The following is a 12871-nucleotide window of genomic DNA, read 5'->3' as shown; positions in this document are numbered from 1 at the left end:
CCTCTCTCTCTAGGTGAAGTTGCTGCAGGCTCTGGGTCTGAAGTCCACTCTGATCACAGATGGCTCCTCTCCCATCAATCTGTTCACTACCGCCAACGGCCTGCTGGGGGCGATAAAGGGTAGTGAGGATCACTAGAGGAGCAAAGGGAGCAAGAGGAAACGATGATACAGAAGCAATTTACTGCAATTATATCAGATGTGCCTGAATAAAACTTCCTATGCTGTATATCACTCTGTGCAAACCTTAATGTTTGTTCCATTTTGGTTAGTTATATCTTTTCCCTTCCCTTATTCCTGACCAATATTGCACTCCAACTATAAAAGCAGTCTAATAGTGCAGGACTGGGCCTTTTCTCTGCCTTATTTTCCTTAAACCATGTGGCTTTTACCAGTGCTGCTGTTAATGCGGTAATGTAGCCTTTGCTCATGTTCTTCTTATCACCCACTACAGTTTGTGGCAAATATTTGGACGTGATTAACTGGATTTCTTTATGACTTACATGAATGAAACGTTTAAAATGTCCTACGCTGAGGCCCAAACATGCAATGAACCCAAAGATAGATGTCTGTATGATGCACTTTTCAAAATCTAATAAATTTTTGGGAGTCTGTGTGGTCCTGCTATTATCATTTCACTGGTATACTCCTACTGCCTTTGTTAATGGTCAGCCATTAGCATTAAAGTGACACAGCCACTGCACAAATACTGCACAAACCCACCATCCACATGCAGAAATAAGACTGTTTTAAGTAGAGCAGTGTGTGTAATGTGTGTGACTATATGGAAAATGTTAAAAATGAATAAATAATTGCTGGTTTAATTGCATCATAAATTCATGCTATGCATCCATGTTACCTCTCCTCAGAGCACAAACAAACTGGACCACTTTCTACATGGCCAAAGCTAAAAAAAAAAATGCGTAGCACTGTAAGTTATTAAATGATGAGAAAAATGCTCAAGGTAAAATCCCAATTTTTTCCATCACTTCTTTTTTAATGAAACAAATTTACAGCAGGTTCAAAGCAAGACAGCACAAACAGCAGATGGCAATGAAATCACAATCACAGATTTTAACAGCTGTCGGTGTCAAAGAGGAGTAGCTTCCACACGCCGTTAGGACAAAACTGGAGCTGCTGTGCAACTACGTGACCAACCAAGATCATAACATTTTAGTAGATTATTTTTTTCAAATAGTTTAAAATGCTACAGAAAGTGCGAGTGGGAGTGATTTGACTGGATCTTTATGGAGCATATGTTTCACTCACATGCACACAGTCCACTCATTAAAAAGGTCAAGCTTGTGATTTGATGGACGTTAGATGGGTGTAGGCACACCAGCTGTCTTCCAGTGTGGACTGAAACACTAATTAAAATGGAAGTTTATCTGTTCAATCAGGCGGATGACAAATATTACTGTTTTTAATGGTGATTTTGAGAATTAGTATTTAGGTATTCTTTTGAAAATACCATTGAGTATTCAAAGCCTGTAAATAATGTTCAGACAAGCCCTAAGCACAATGTATGCTTAAAGGAATAGTAGCTAGCAGCTATATTGAAGCATGAAATGTTTATGTTATTATTTGGATATTTTTGTGAGATTTTTATGTCACAGAAAGCGCATATCTGTTTTACTTAACAACAATCGCAGCAAGGACTAAAAAATTTAGGCATGCAGATTGCATGATGCTTGCAGCAAATGTTGTGTTTGGGAAGCTGACATGCTGCTCAGCAGCACTGAAAGCTGTTATACTGAGCACCATCAAAACCAGAATATGTTGTGTTTTGGATGCTGATCAACCAGCATCACCATGCTGGTTCACCAGCATACCAACACTATACCAGTACAAACCTGAAATGCATGCTGGTATAAACTTTTTCATCCTCTCTTTTTTCAACAGGGACATTAGCCATGTGGTTTCAGCACAAACTAAAGAAGCAAACTTCAGACATCAAATGTCTCGGTTGCTCAACTTTCTTTTGTGGAAGAGTAAAAAGTGTGTACATTTGACTTTCCACCATCACTTTAAAGGGGAATTTCATTGATTTTTCAAAATTTCTGTACACCTCAGTCTTTGAGACGTAACCAAAACCATTCAGGGTGGTCTGATGTGAAATGGTTTGTTGTAGAGAAACTTACCAACTCTTTTTTTCTTTACAATGGTGGTACCGGTGACATTAACCAGGGTTGTGATGTCTACAACACAGAGATAGCCACTTTACTTACTATCCAAAACCACTAGTGAACCTACATGTGTCTTCTGAGTATTTATGGCTTATGTAATGCTGTTAATGGTAAAACAGGCCTTAAACCCCTCAGACATCCGGTTCCTGTCACCACCACTGTGAACAATTTTGACTTAATAAGTTTCAAGCCATTTTGAAGGATCTTGTCTACATATTAACCACTTAATTACTCAGAAATTTTGAAAAATCAGTGGCATTCCCTTTAAGTGCTCAGCATTTTAAAACTGCATAGGACCTCTTAGGACTTATGAATAAGAAATTCTCTATCCTGCACGAAATACCCAGAAGACCATCTCTCACTTCAAGCCCATGCAGTTTCACTATGATGTTGAAAGCCTGGAAGTTCACACGAGTCCACTCTAGACTGCAAAGCAGCATCTGCCACAGTGTGGACCCAGGCTATGACTGTCCTTTTTCTGGCACACGTCCTGTAGCCTACATCTTCCCAGCTAGAGAGGCTATGTTATGATGGAGGGACTCGTTTGCTTTGGCATCTTTGTCTTTTAGGCCTTATTGCCAAGCACGCCCGAGTTTCCACCAGGTAATACAGCCCGTTTAGCGCGGGAAATGGGTCACAGCTGAGCAGTGGCGCCTGATCTGAATAATAAGAAGCCCTTGCTGAGGCTACACGCCCCGCAAACCTGCAAGCAGAGAGCTCATGAAATATTCTCACTGGCATCTAAGCACATGGGATGTTCCCAATAAGCAAAGCAAACCTCCTGTCTTTTAGACTGTGTAGCCGGTGTGAGGTGCATGAAGTGGGGAAATCTGGTGGGTAATAAGCTTGGCGGAATGATATGAACTTAATCAGCAGAAAATATGCGAGGAAAGTCGCGGTGCAGTTCCTCGCGCCTCTAGCAAAATTAGCCAGCACACTCCCTCCTTGCATGCTCACGACCCCCGCCCCCCCACCCGAACACACACACACACACACACACACACAGAGTGAGGGGAGTGCTGCTGAGACAGACGGAGAGGCGCAGTGGAACACATGCAGTAGGTTCTCCAGCCTGCTTTTCTACTATTTACGCTGAAACTAGCTTTAGCGTAGCTCTTCTTTTCTCCATCTTCAGCCTTCTGTGGATTTAATCTCCTCGCGCCACGCACCGCTGCGTTCCTCCAGCATGAGAGCGCTGCTTGGAATATTCAGTCGGGTCTCGCGCTAGAAAAAGGTGGGTGCAGTTCGGGTGTTAAGCTCGCTGCTGCTGCTTTATGCTTCATTAACGCTCAGTGATTTATGCAGCATGCTGTGCAGGACAGTGTGTAGTCTCGTGGGTGTGTCACGCTCCTTTTCGTGCTCGTGTGCCCCCCAGACCCAAACACTGAATTGACTGCCCACAGCGCTGGTGATAGTAGGTGAGCATGTAATGGTGTAGCTGTGTACACAAATCAGCATGAAGTTGGTAACATATGGACACAATATGTCATTTCTATGCAGTGAGGTGAGATTGTCCCTTCTGGAGAAGATCTGTGGCCATTTTTATAGGAATTCCTTATTATTAGTCTTATATTTAGTTCAAACAATGACAATAGTTTATTACAGGATGTGTGAGACAATTATCGTAGATTATTATTTAGACAGTATGACAGGGCTATCACACAAAGGTAAACATATAGGTTATTATAGAACTATTATTACACTATAGAAATATTATAGTATTGCCATAGATCTTTTGAAAGGGGTGTGGATTTATGCATTTCACCTAGCAATTGTGCCTCTGGAGACGGGTGTGTCGTCTCCTTTCCCCCCCTTTTTTCTTTCTCTCTCACAAACAGAATAGAAAATGACTGATATTCTTCAGTATTCCTGCCAAATGCTGCTCGGTACTGGATGTATACCCCACATTTACTCCTTTAGAAGGCATATCTTGCATAACCCCATGCCATGTGTTTATGAGTGGGTGGGCAGGTAAGGTGAGGTAGATGTAATGCATAAAAGATCTTTGGGGTAACAGAGAAAATTTCACTGAGACTTTTTTGCCACAGGATAATAATGCTCACTTAAAATCTATAGTAAGTGTTGTGAGCCACTTCAGTCCGAGTAATGGACCCACAAAATAAGATAATCAATATGTAATGTGGTTCTTACAACATATAACCCACATTCTGGGCGCCCAGCGGTAGAGCCAGGATTCTGTTGAAATATGGTTTAGTAGTAAGCATTGTGAGCCAGTAGTATTCGGAGAGCCACATAATAAGAACAGACTTGTGTGATTTGCTTTTGATTGTATGTAGTGATGGTCACATATACAGGTGTTGCCTCTTGGGCCAAACAGAAGGTTTTTGTGGGAGATTTTAGCCCACATTTTGTGTAGCCCAGCACTAGAGCCTACATTCAGTTGATGCATTCAGCCTGCTGGGGTTCGAATCTGCATCCTGTGGGTTTCAGAGCACAGCGACTGTGGGAGGAGAACACAGCAAGCTGTCTGCTCTGCTCAGTCAGGACTGCTTGTTTGTCTCTTGATCTACAGGCAGATTTCTTCTCTCAGCATATTGTAACACTGGCAGATGTACTGACTGTGGTGTCAGGTTAGGTAAAGGACAAACAGAGAAAATGAGACAGAACCATGGCTGGATCTGTTTCACTTGAGTCAGACTTTTAGGTGACCGTGCAAGGAGATGGCTTTAAAGGCACATTTAGGGACTGCTGAAACAGCAACATTGCCACCGCAGCTAGCACTACAATTACTGATGTATAGTGATAAATGCAAAATGTCATCCCTTTTGTAACACAACCAACATTTCTTAACATGTTATAGAAAGAAGAGTTTGATGTAGTTAAGTGTGTAAAGATTGTTAAAGTTTCCAAACCATGGAAATTCTTCTTCCAGTCTATACAGTCCATATATAGAAAGCAAGCTGTTCTGAATTCTGTGCTTTTGTGGTATCACAACACATTTCCATATATCTGCAGTTAGCGGTTTAGCTCCGCCCATTTAGACTGAAATTATAAGGGGTGTTTTAACACACCTGACAGGGATATCATACAAAGGTAAACATAAAGGTTATTATAGAACTATTATTACACTATAGAAATATTATAGTATTGCCATAGATTTTTTTTTTTTTTTTGAAAGCGGTGTGGATTTATGCACTTCACCTGGAGACGGGTGTGTCGCCCCTTTTTTTTTCTTTCTCTCTCACAAACAGAATAGAAAATGACTGATATTCTTCAGTATTCCTGCCAAATGCTGCTCGGTACAGGATGTATACCCCACATTCACTCCTTTAGAAGGCATGTCTTGCATAACACCATGCCATGTGCTCTAAATCTGTGTTTATGAGTGGGTGGCCAGGTGGGGTGAAGTAGATGTAATGCATAGAAGATCTTTGGGTAACAGAGGAAATTTCACTGAGACTTTTTTTGTCACAGGATAATAATGTTCACTTAAAATCTATAGTAAGTTATAAGGTGTGTTTTAACCCAGGCTGTTTTTTGAAAGAGCCACAGTACAGCCAGTCATAACAGAGGTTATTTACATGTATCAGTCTTAAAGGCACAGTAGCAAAAACAGCTTGTTTAAAGAGAGGTTGGAAAATCATGTGAAAAATGAATTATGACTGAATTATAATGAATTTTTGATACATAAAACCACACATAAGTGGACCTCAGGGAAAAAAGTAAAGAACAAGAAAAATGTGGAAAAATCAGCTCTTTGATCTATGTTGACTTGAGTCCAACTTATTGGTCATGAAAAGTTTTTAAAATGTAAAAGGGCAGCTAGTAGTGTTTAAAAAATTAAATTAAAAGTTTTGATATAAAAGGCAATATATACTATTCACTATATATACACACTTTTTGTGTGTCTACTTTACAAAATATAATACATCCTATGTCTTATTAATATTAATTAAAAGTAAACATTCCACACTTGTAAAAATGTTCATCATCATATTTGATAACCCTGCTTTTTGAGAAGCCTTATTAAAAGTAGGAACCAAATAATGAAAATATTCTATTAACAAGATCAGTTAAATCCTTTATTTCGATTCTTTCCACAGTGACTGCAGATTTAACACCTCACAACCCCGAAAGGCACATCTTTGCTACATAGAGTGAAAACAAATCAGGCATTTCTGGAACTTTGTGTCTTTAATATGGCTCTGAACACCGATGCCAATGCACCTACTGCTGCCCCAAGTGTTGGCGAGGAGGAAGAACAGCAACAGACAGAACAAGAAACCAATCCACAACCAAATGGCGATCTTGGCCATTCCCCCATCTCCTCTCAGCCAGTGAAGACTGAGCAAATTCCACCCCCTGCCTCGGAGTCCACCCCCGCCCCAGAAGGCCCCACCCTGTTGGACTCCCTGCCCAGAGAACACCTGACCGTCATTGATGAAAAGATGGAAACAAGTAAACAGACTCTTAAAATATAATGAAGTATAATTTTTTTTAATTTAACATTTCCATCTTTCTTCTTTACACCCATTTTATTTCATTTAATTAACCCTCCAGTCACACTGTGATGTATGAAGCCCTTCTGGAAACATTTTCTTCATTTCCCTAAGTGTCCTTTGTCAGAGAGAGTGACTATGACACATAACAATGATTTAATGTCTCTCTCTCACTTTCACTCTCTCACTTTCCCCATTTCCTCCTGTTGTTCTGTCTCACGGTCTATCACTCCATCCATCTTTCTTCATATCCTGACTCTGTCACATCCCCACATCCCTCTTTTTTTCCTTTCTCTTCCATCTTACCACCCCCTCTTCTCTGTCCCTCTCTCTGAGCAGGTAATGGAGTCTGCCCCGTTGCTGTGGACACCTCTCCTCCTACCTCTTCTCGTTCATCTCCCCCTCGTCAGCAGCATGCTAAGCAGAGTCATGCTCACGCTAATGGCCATGCTCGACTGGGCAGCCGCTCGGGGTCAATGAGCTACGCTGGGTCACCTCGCCCGTCACTCTCTCGTCAGCCCAGCGCCGCCACCGAGGGGGCAGGAGACGGCCCCAAGCCCAACGATTACCTTGTTTTGGCTATACTCGCCTGCTTCTGCCCTGTCTGGCCCATTAACATCGTTGGCCTGACCTTCTCCGTTATGGTATGTGTTTATTTAACCCATTAAGTTTAACTTGGCCTATAAACGCCACTTCTTACATTTAGTTTAGTTATTTCTCACTTATAACTCACTAAAACAAGTAAAGATATTCTGTCAGAAGTGTGGAATCTGACATTTCAATCCAGTCTAGGGTTCGTGATGTAACAGCACCACGTTGCTTAAAAAATGATACCGATATTAAAATGATAAAAAATGACCACTAGTCACTCAATTTTTGCTCTCTCACTTAGACATTAGTTTTTATGATTTAAACTTTTCAGCAGAGCACCAGTTAGGCAGAATCAAACCAGTACTGTGGTGTGTGGCACTGTTTGTGTCTGTAGCCTGTTTGCTAAGATAACCTTAAGTAACATTAAGTTAGCTGATCCAGCTACAGATCTAAACTGTATCTGTTAAAAGGAAATATCTGTTCCTTAAATGCTAGTTTCTCGACTTCACTTCCTCAGATTTAAATCATCATTATTTAAACTTGTGTTGGTGAACTGTTTGACGAACATTTAGCAATTGTTAGATGGTTTGGCGTTTCAGTTATTTGGTGACCATGTAAGTGAACTAAACTTTTTGATTATTTTCCACTTTTACCATTTTTCCATTTTTAAAACGAGATGACACAAAAGCAACTTATGTCACTTACAGCACTATTGTTTTTCAGTTTTTGACATAATTTGAAAATGCCTTTTTACATTGTATGTAAATTTCAGGAATGGACCAAAAGAAATGGCCCATATTTTTGTAAAATATAATAGAAGTGAAATATAATAGAAGTGAAGAAAGAAATGTAATTCATTGTGTAATTAGCTTTGTAATTATTATATAATTACATATAAATACCACACCAAAATGACAATAAAACTCTAAACTTCTAAGTGTTTAAAAGATAGTATATGGGATTGGCTAATAGGGGATAAGGTTTCATATAATGTTTGCATTTCCTGGAATTAATGTACAATTTGTATTTGCATTCAGAATCTAAATTCACTGTTTATTCCACTTCAGACTATGCAGTACATCAGTTAAAGCCTTCCCGCTTATTCAGCTATAGCTGTAATATTGAGACTGATCATTTCTCACTTTCTTCCCTCATGCTTCTTTTTATCATCTTTAATGTCCTCCCTTCTCTTCTCGCTCAATCCCTCCCTCAGTCTCGGTACAGTCTGCAGCAAGGGAACATGGATGGGGCGCGACGTCTAGGCCGCAACGCAAAGATATTGTCAATCGTCTCAATCATAGGTGGAGTTCTTCTCATCACCGCCACCATCATCATTAACTGGGGATGTGAGTATTTTTCGCCTGATGACAGAAACCGTTTAGGGCTGGCATGGGATTTGTGATCCAGCAGCATGTGGGATTGCTTGGAGGTTTATTTCTGTCTTTGGATTCAAAGCTGAGCTTATTGCAGTTTGTGCTCGTCTGAATCTGGTTATGATTTTGTCTGAGGCTTTGACGGATCCAGATTTAGCATTTTGTTGATAAAAGCTGTTTACATGCTAAAGTTGATGCAGGCTGAAGTTTACAGTCCTGCTCAGGTTGAGCTTTAAATGCAATTTCACTACATTTGGCTCAAAGTAAAATGAAAAGCTGTAATTTCTTGTTAATCTGGTTAAGATTTTGTGTGTAGTACATTTTTTCTCTTTTTCTTCTAGTTTGATAAAACCTTTTTGACCTGGTTTTGGTTGTGTTACCATTTATATAAAAGAGATTAGTTTTAGATTTAATAAGGACTTTATATTTGCATCTTACCTTCCATATCAGTGTTTTCCCTACCGTAAAATAGCAAACATACCTACAGGCCATTTGGTTCAGTTAGGGCAAACTGATGTTTGCTTTAAAATGTTGCTTTAAAATGGCCAAAGGAAAATTCATTTTATCTCTTAAATGATCTATTTTCAAATGTAAGGATCTTAAGTCTGGTGTGAATCTGATCTTTCATATAGCACTGTTTAGCAGAGGTGAGCTGGTTTGTCCTGGAGGAGCAGCATCTACCTTGAGTTTTCACCACAGAATGTTTTTCTGCAAACTAAAATATTTGTTTGGGTTATTTTATTGAAATATGGTGTTAAATAAATGGTAATGTAAGACATGGAACTTAAGCATAGTGTTTTCCATTTTATTTTGTTAATGAATAATCCTGCTGTATGTGTGCAGACATAAGCAAACAATCGCTGTAGCATTCTGCAAGCGCTAATAATCAAGAGCAGATCTGTTTGGGGGGTCTTGTACACTTAGTCTAAGCAATATTTTGTGTTAATTTAAGAAACTATTCTGTGGAAATGTACTGTATGTCAATTATTCTTTGGCCCAATGTAAACTTTAAAAGGCTTGTGTCATAAAAAACTTAATTTTCCTCAGTTGATGTAGTATGTGAACATTGTTCAAGTTTCAAAACATTCTGTTCGTGTCCCAGTCCGTTCAGTCCAGTTATGGAAATTAAGCTGCAAAAACATCCTGTGGTTTTGTGATGTCACAAGAACCAACTTACTTACATATATCACCTATGGGGTCTGCACCAGTTTTGCCTGCCCATTCACTCTGAGCTTATAAGGAGTGTTACAGCCTGGGATGTTTGTTTTAGTCAGGATAGCCAGTCAGAACAGAGATCATTTACATATAACAGTCTTAAAGCCACAGTAACCCAAAAAGCTTGTTTAATTCTAATGCATAAAATAAAATCAAACAAACATTATAAGTGGAGCTAAAGAGAAAAAAATGAAATAGTCAAATGTTGGACATGGGTCCTTTAAAGCATTCAGCCACACAAATTCCTCTGCTATAAATTAACTGTCTCTAAATTGTTAATCTTCCTAATGACAGAATTGTACTTCCTGAAAATGAATGTATAGAGAATGTAAAGTATAGTATATTCACTATGTATGTATGTTTTCACTGTATTTTTGAAAACATTTCTGTGCTGTGATACAACTCCAGTCCTGCATATGTTTGATGGCAGCTCATACGCCATTTGTGCTGAAACTGATTTTATGAATCTTGGCTCAGTGATGAAAAATCTGTTTTACTGCTTTTCTCAGTCCAGATATTACATAAGCTTTTCATTTGCAGCTTCCCATTTAAGGTTATGCATTGCAGTGTCTTCTTTGCTTGCTAATTGTGTGATTGATTATTGATTATTATTTGTGATTTATTTTGTTTTGATGTTAGCTACATCTGACACACCTCTTCCCATCTGTTCCAGTTATATTAAAGTCCTGAGGGTTGCCATGACAATCAGGGCCGAGGAGGAATTTCTGACCAACCAACCAATCCATGATGACCATCATCCTCTCTCATGCTGCATTTCCAGATCATTCTGAAGCACCCCGAGCTTTTTGTTTTAAGTTATTTTCTACTCTTTCTCAAGACTCTGAAGCTGAACAACCCCATTTTCATCTGTCGAAACAAAATCACCAGACCTTCCCAGCCTTTTGAATGTAGGTATAATGACTGAAGCCAATGGAATGGCAATGTGCATGTTTGTTTGTTTGTTTGTTTTTCAACAAAAGGACTTATACTTCTTAATGATGTCAGCGAGGAGGCTTCCAGTATGATCTCATTTCCTGTCTCAAGTCACTTGGGTGTGTGTGTGTGTGTGCGGAGAGAGAGGGAGAGAGAGAGAGAGATGAAAAGGGAACAAATGAGCTTTAAGGAGGCTTTTTATTTGGAGAACAAATGAAAGATGATCTGTTCCTCCCAAAGTTCAGTGGGTTCTGAATAATAGCATTGCCTTCATACATAAAGAGAATGGCACAGATAAAAGGTTGAGAACAGCTGATACGTCTCTAATGCAGATTAACATGAGGAAAGGCAAGTACTGATAGGTGGACTGGTGAAAGGGAATGAACAGATGACTTGAAAGCAGGTTTCTGCAGAAGTAAGGATTTTTCTTTTGGGTAGGAGAGTAAAGGAGAACACAATGAGAATCTGATGAGACGGACTAGCACAATCTCCAGCCTGGGCTTTTCATCTCTATCAGACACAATCACAGTCCCAAAGGAGCAAGACCATGAAAGAGAGTAGCAGACACTCATACAGCACCTCTCGCTAAATCTATCTATCTATCTATCTATCTATCTATCTATCTATCTATCTATCTCTCTCTATCAATCTGTCTGTTTATCTGTTTACTTAGTTCAAATGTGCACACTTGATTTGCATTAGATAAATAGATAGACTGAAAAAATAATGGATTCAAAATACTTGATTTAAATATGTACAACATGAATAAAATATATTACATCAATACAGTTACTGCCCAAAGTAAATAAAAGTGTCCAAAAGTCAGAGACCACATTTCAATTATTTAATTTCCACTCAAAACAGACTTTAAGTACAAGCTATTCATTTTTCAGGAAAAGCATATATTTAACAGAAAACTACACAGAAACCTCAACAACTCAATATAATATCAGTATTTAGAGCGTCCACGCTTTGCCTTTATTTGCCTACTTGGGAGACGCCTACAAAGTCCAGTCTTAGAAGAGGGATGCATTTTCTGCTTCTCACGATTCAAACAAAACACATTAAATGATGTTGATGTCAGGACAGCTCATTGTTCTGAGAACACCAGCATCTTCTTTGTTTGATTTGCAAATGTTCTTCTTTTTTGTCTCAGTAATGGCTTCTAAACAGCTACACATCCTTTCAGACCCATAGCGTTGAGTTGCCTTCTCACAGTGGAAGGATGGACAGAAACACTTGTGGATGTTTTTTAGATCTGTAGTTAGAGTAGAGCTTGAGTTTCTCCTCTCTGAAAAGCTTTACCTCCATAATACACAATCTGATGGTGATAGTTTGGTGGTCGACCAGGTCTTGTACAGTTGTTAGTCCCATTTTCTTATTTTTATAATTACATATCTGTACCTTTTAAAAATACATGTAATCTTATCATAAATATTACCAGAAAAATGAATAGCTTGTGCTAATTGGCTGTTTTGACTGGAAATTAAATATATGAAGGGTGGTCTGACTTTTGCAGAGTAACCTATCTATCTATCTATCTATCTATCTATCTACCTACCTACCTACCTACCTACCTACCTACCTACGTATCTATCTTGTCACAATCTAGTGTTTGGCACATGAACACTGCTAAATACAACGTGGGCTAGATTTGTGTGAAAACAGGCTGGATTTGTGTGAAAACAGGCTGGATTTGTGGGAGTTGAAAAGCAGAGAGGGGGAAATGCAGGTGAACACACATAGGCATGTTGTGATGATGCTGATTGGCTGTGTGAGGGTAACCAAAGCGCATTGGAGGATTTGGTGGTGTGGAGTGGACTGAGCTGGGCTGCAGTCCTTTGTTTCACACAGATGGAGAGATGAGGGAGGGGTGGAGGGAGGTGGCAAACTGCTGATGAAATATACTTTAGAGATGGAGAGAAATAAGGAGTGCAGTGGTGTTGAGAAGGATGGGAACAACAATTCTGAGGGGTCCTGTGTACCGTGTGTATGTGTATGTGTGTGTGTGTGTGTGTGTGTGTGTGTGTGTGTGTGTGTAGGGGAGGGGGTAGCGATATTCCCCTGCACCCTTTTCTCTCTCTCCTTCCCTCGTTATGTTCTCTCTCGACCACCA

General features: G+C 39.5%; 2 protein-coding genes across 4 annotated transcripts in view; both read left to right on the top strand.

Moving 5' to 3' along the window:
* LOC118821166 (major vault protein) overlaps window positions 1-611 on the top strand; it is a 29016-nt gene extending 28405 nt beyond the window's left edge. Inside the window, exon 17 of the mRNA XM_036589640.1 lies at window positions 14-611. Within this exon, the coding sequence (XP_036445533.1) occupies window positions 14-136 (123 nt within the window). The 3' untranslated portion in view covers window positions 137-611. The remainder of the gene's footprint in view (window positions 1-13) is intronic.
* Window positions 612-3194: 2583 nt separating this feature from the next.
* Window positions 3195-11387, top strand: LOC118821846 (proline-rich transmembrane protein 2). Of its 3 annotated transcripts, XM_036590583.1 has the most exons (6): window positions 3195-3417; window positions 3559-3601; window positions 6248-6602; window positions 6983-7287; window positions 8448-8580; window positions 10496-11387. In XM_036590583.1, exons 3-6 carry the CDS (start codon window positions 6344-6346, stop codon window positions 10510-10512), a joined length of 714 nt encoding a protein of 237 aa, XP_036446476.1. In that variant the 5' UTR covers window positions 3195-3417; window positions 3559-3601; window positions 6248-6343; the 3' UTR covers window positions 10513-11387. The 3 variants fall into 3 exon arrangements, with proteins under 3 accessions (XP_036446476.1, XP_036446475.1, XP_036446477.1); XM_036590582.1 differs by lacking the exon at window positions 3559-3601; XM_036590584.1 differs by lacking the exon at window positions 3559-3601 and having other exon boundaries at window positions 3212-3241.
* The last annotated feature ends 1484 nt before the right edge of the window (window positions 11388-12871 follow it).

The sequence above is a fragment of the Colossoma macropomum genome, unplaced genomic scaffold, assembly GCF_904425465.1.
Source record: "Colossoma macropomum unplaced genomic scaffold, Colossoma_macropomum, whole genome shotgun sequence".
NCBI classification, from domain to species: domain Eukaryota; kingdom Metazoa; phylum Chordata; class Actinopteri; order Characiformes; family Serrasalmidae; genus Colossoma; species Colossoma macropomum.
Note: the sequence above shows the minus strand (reverse complement) of the source record. Positions and strands in the feature narration are given on the sequence as shown.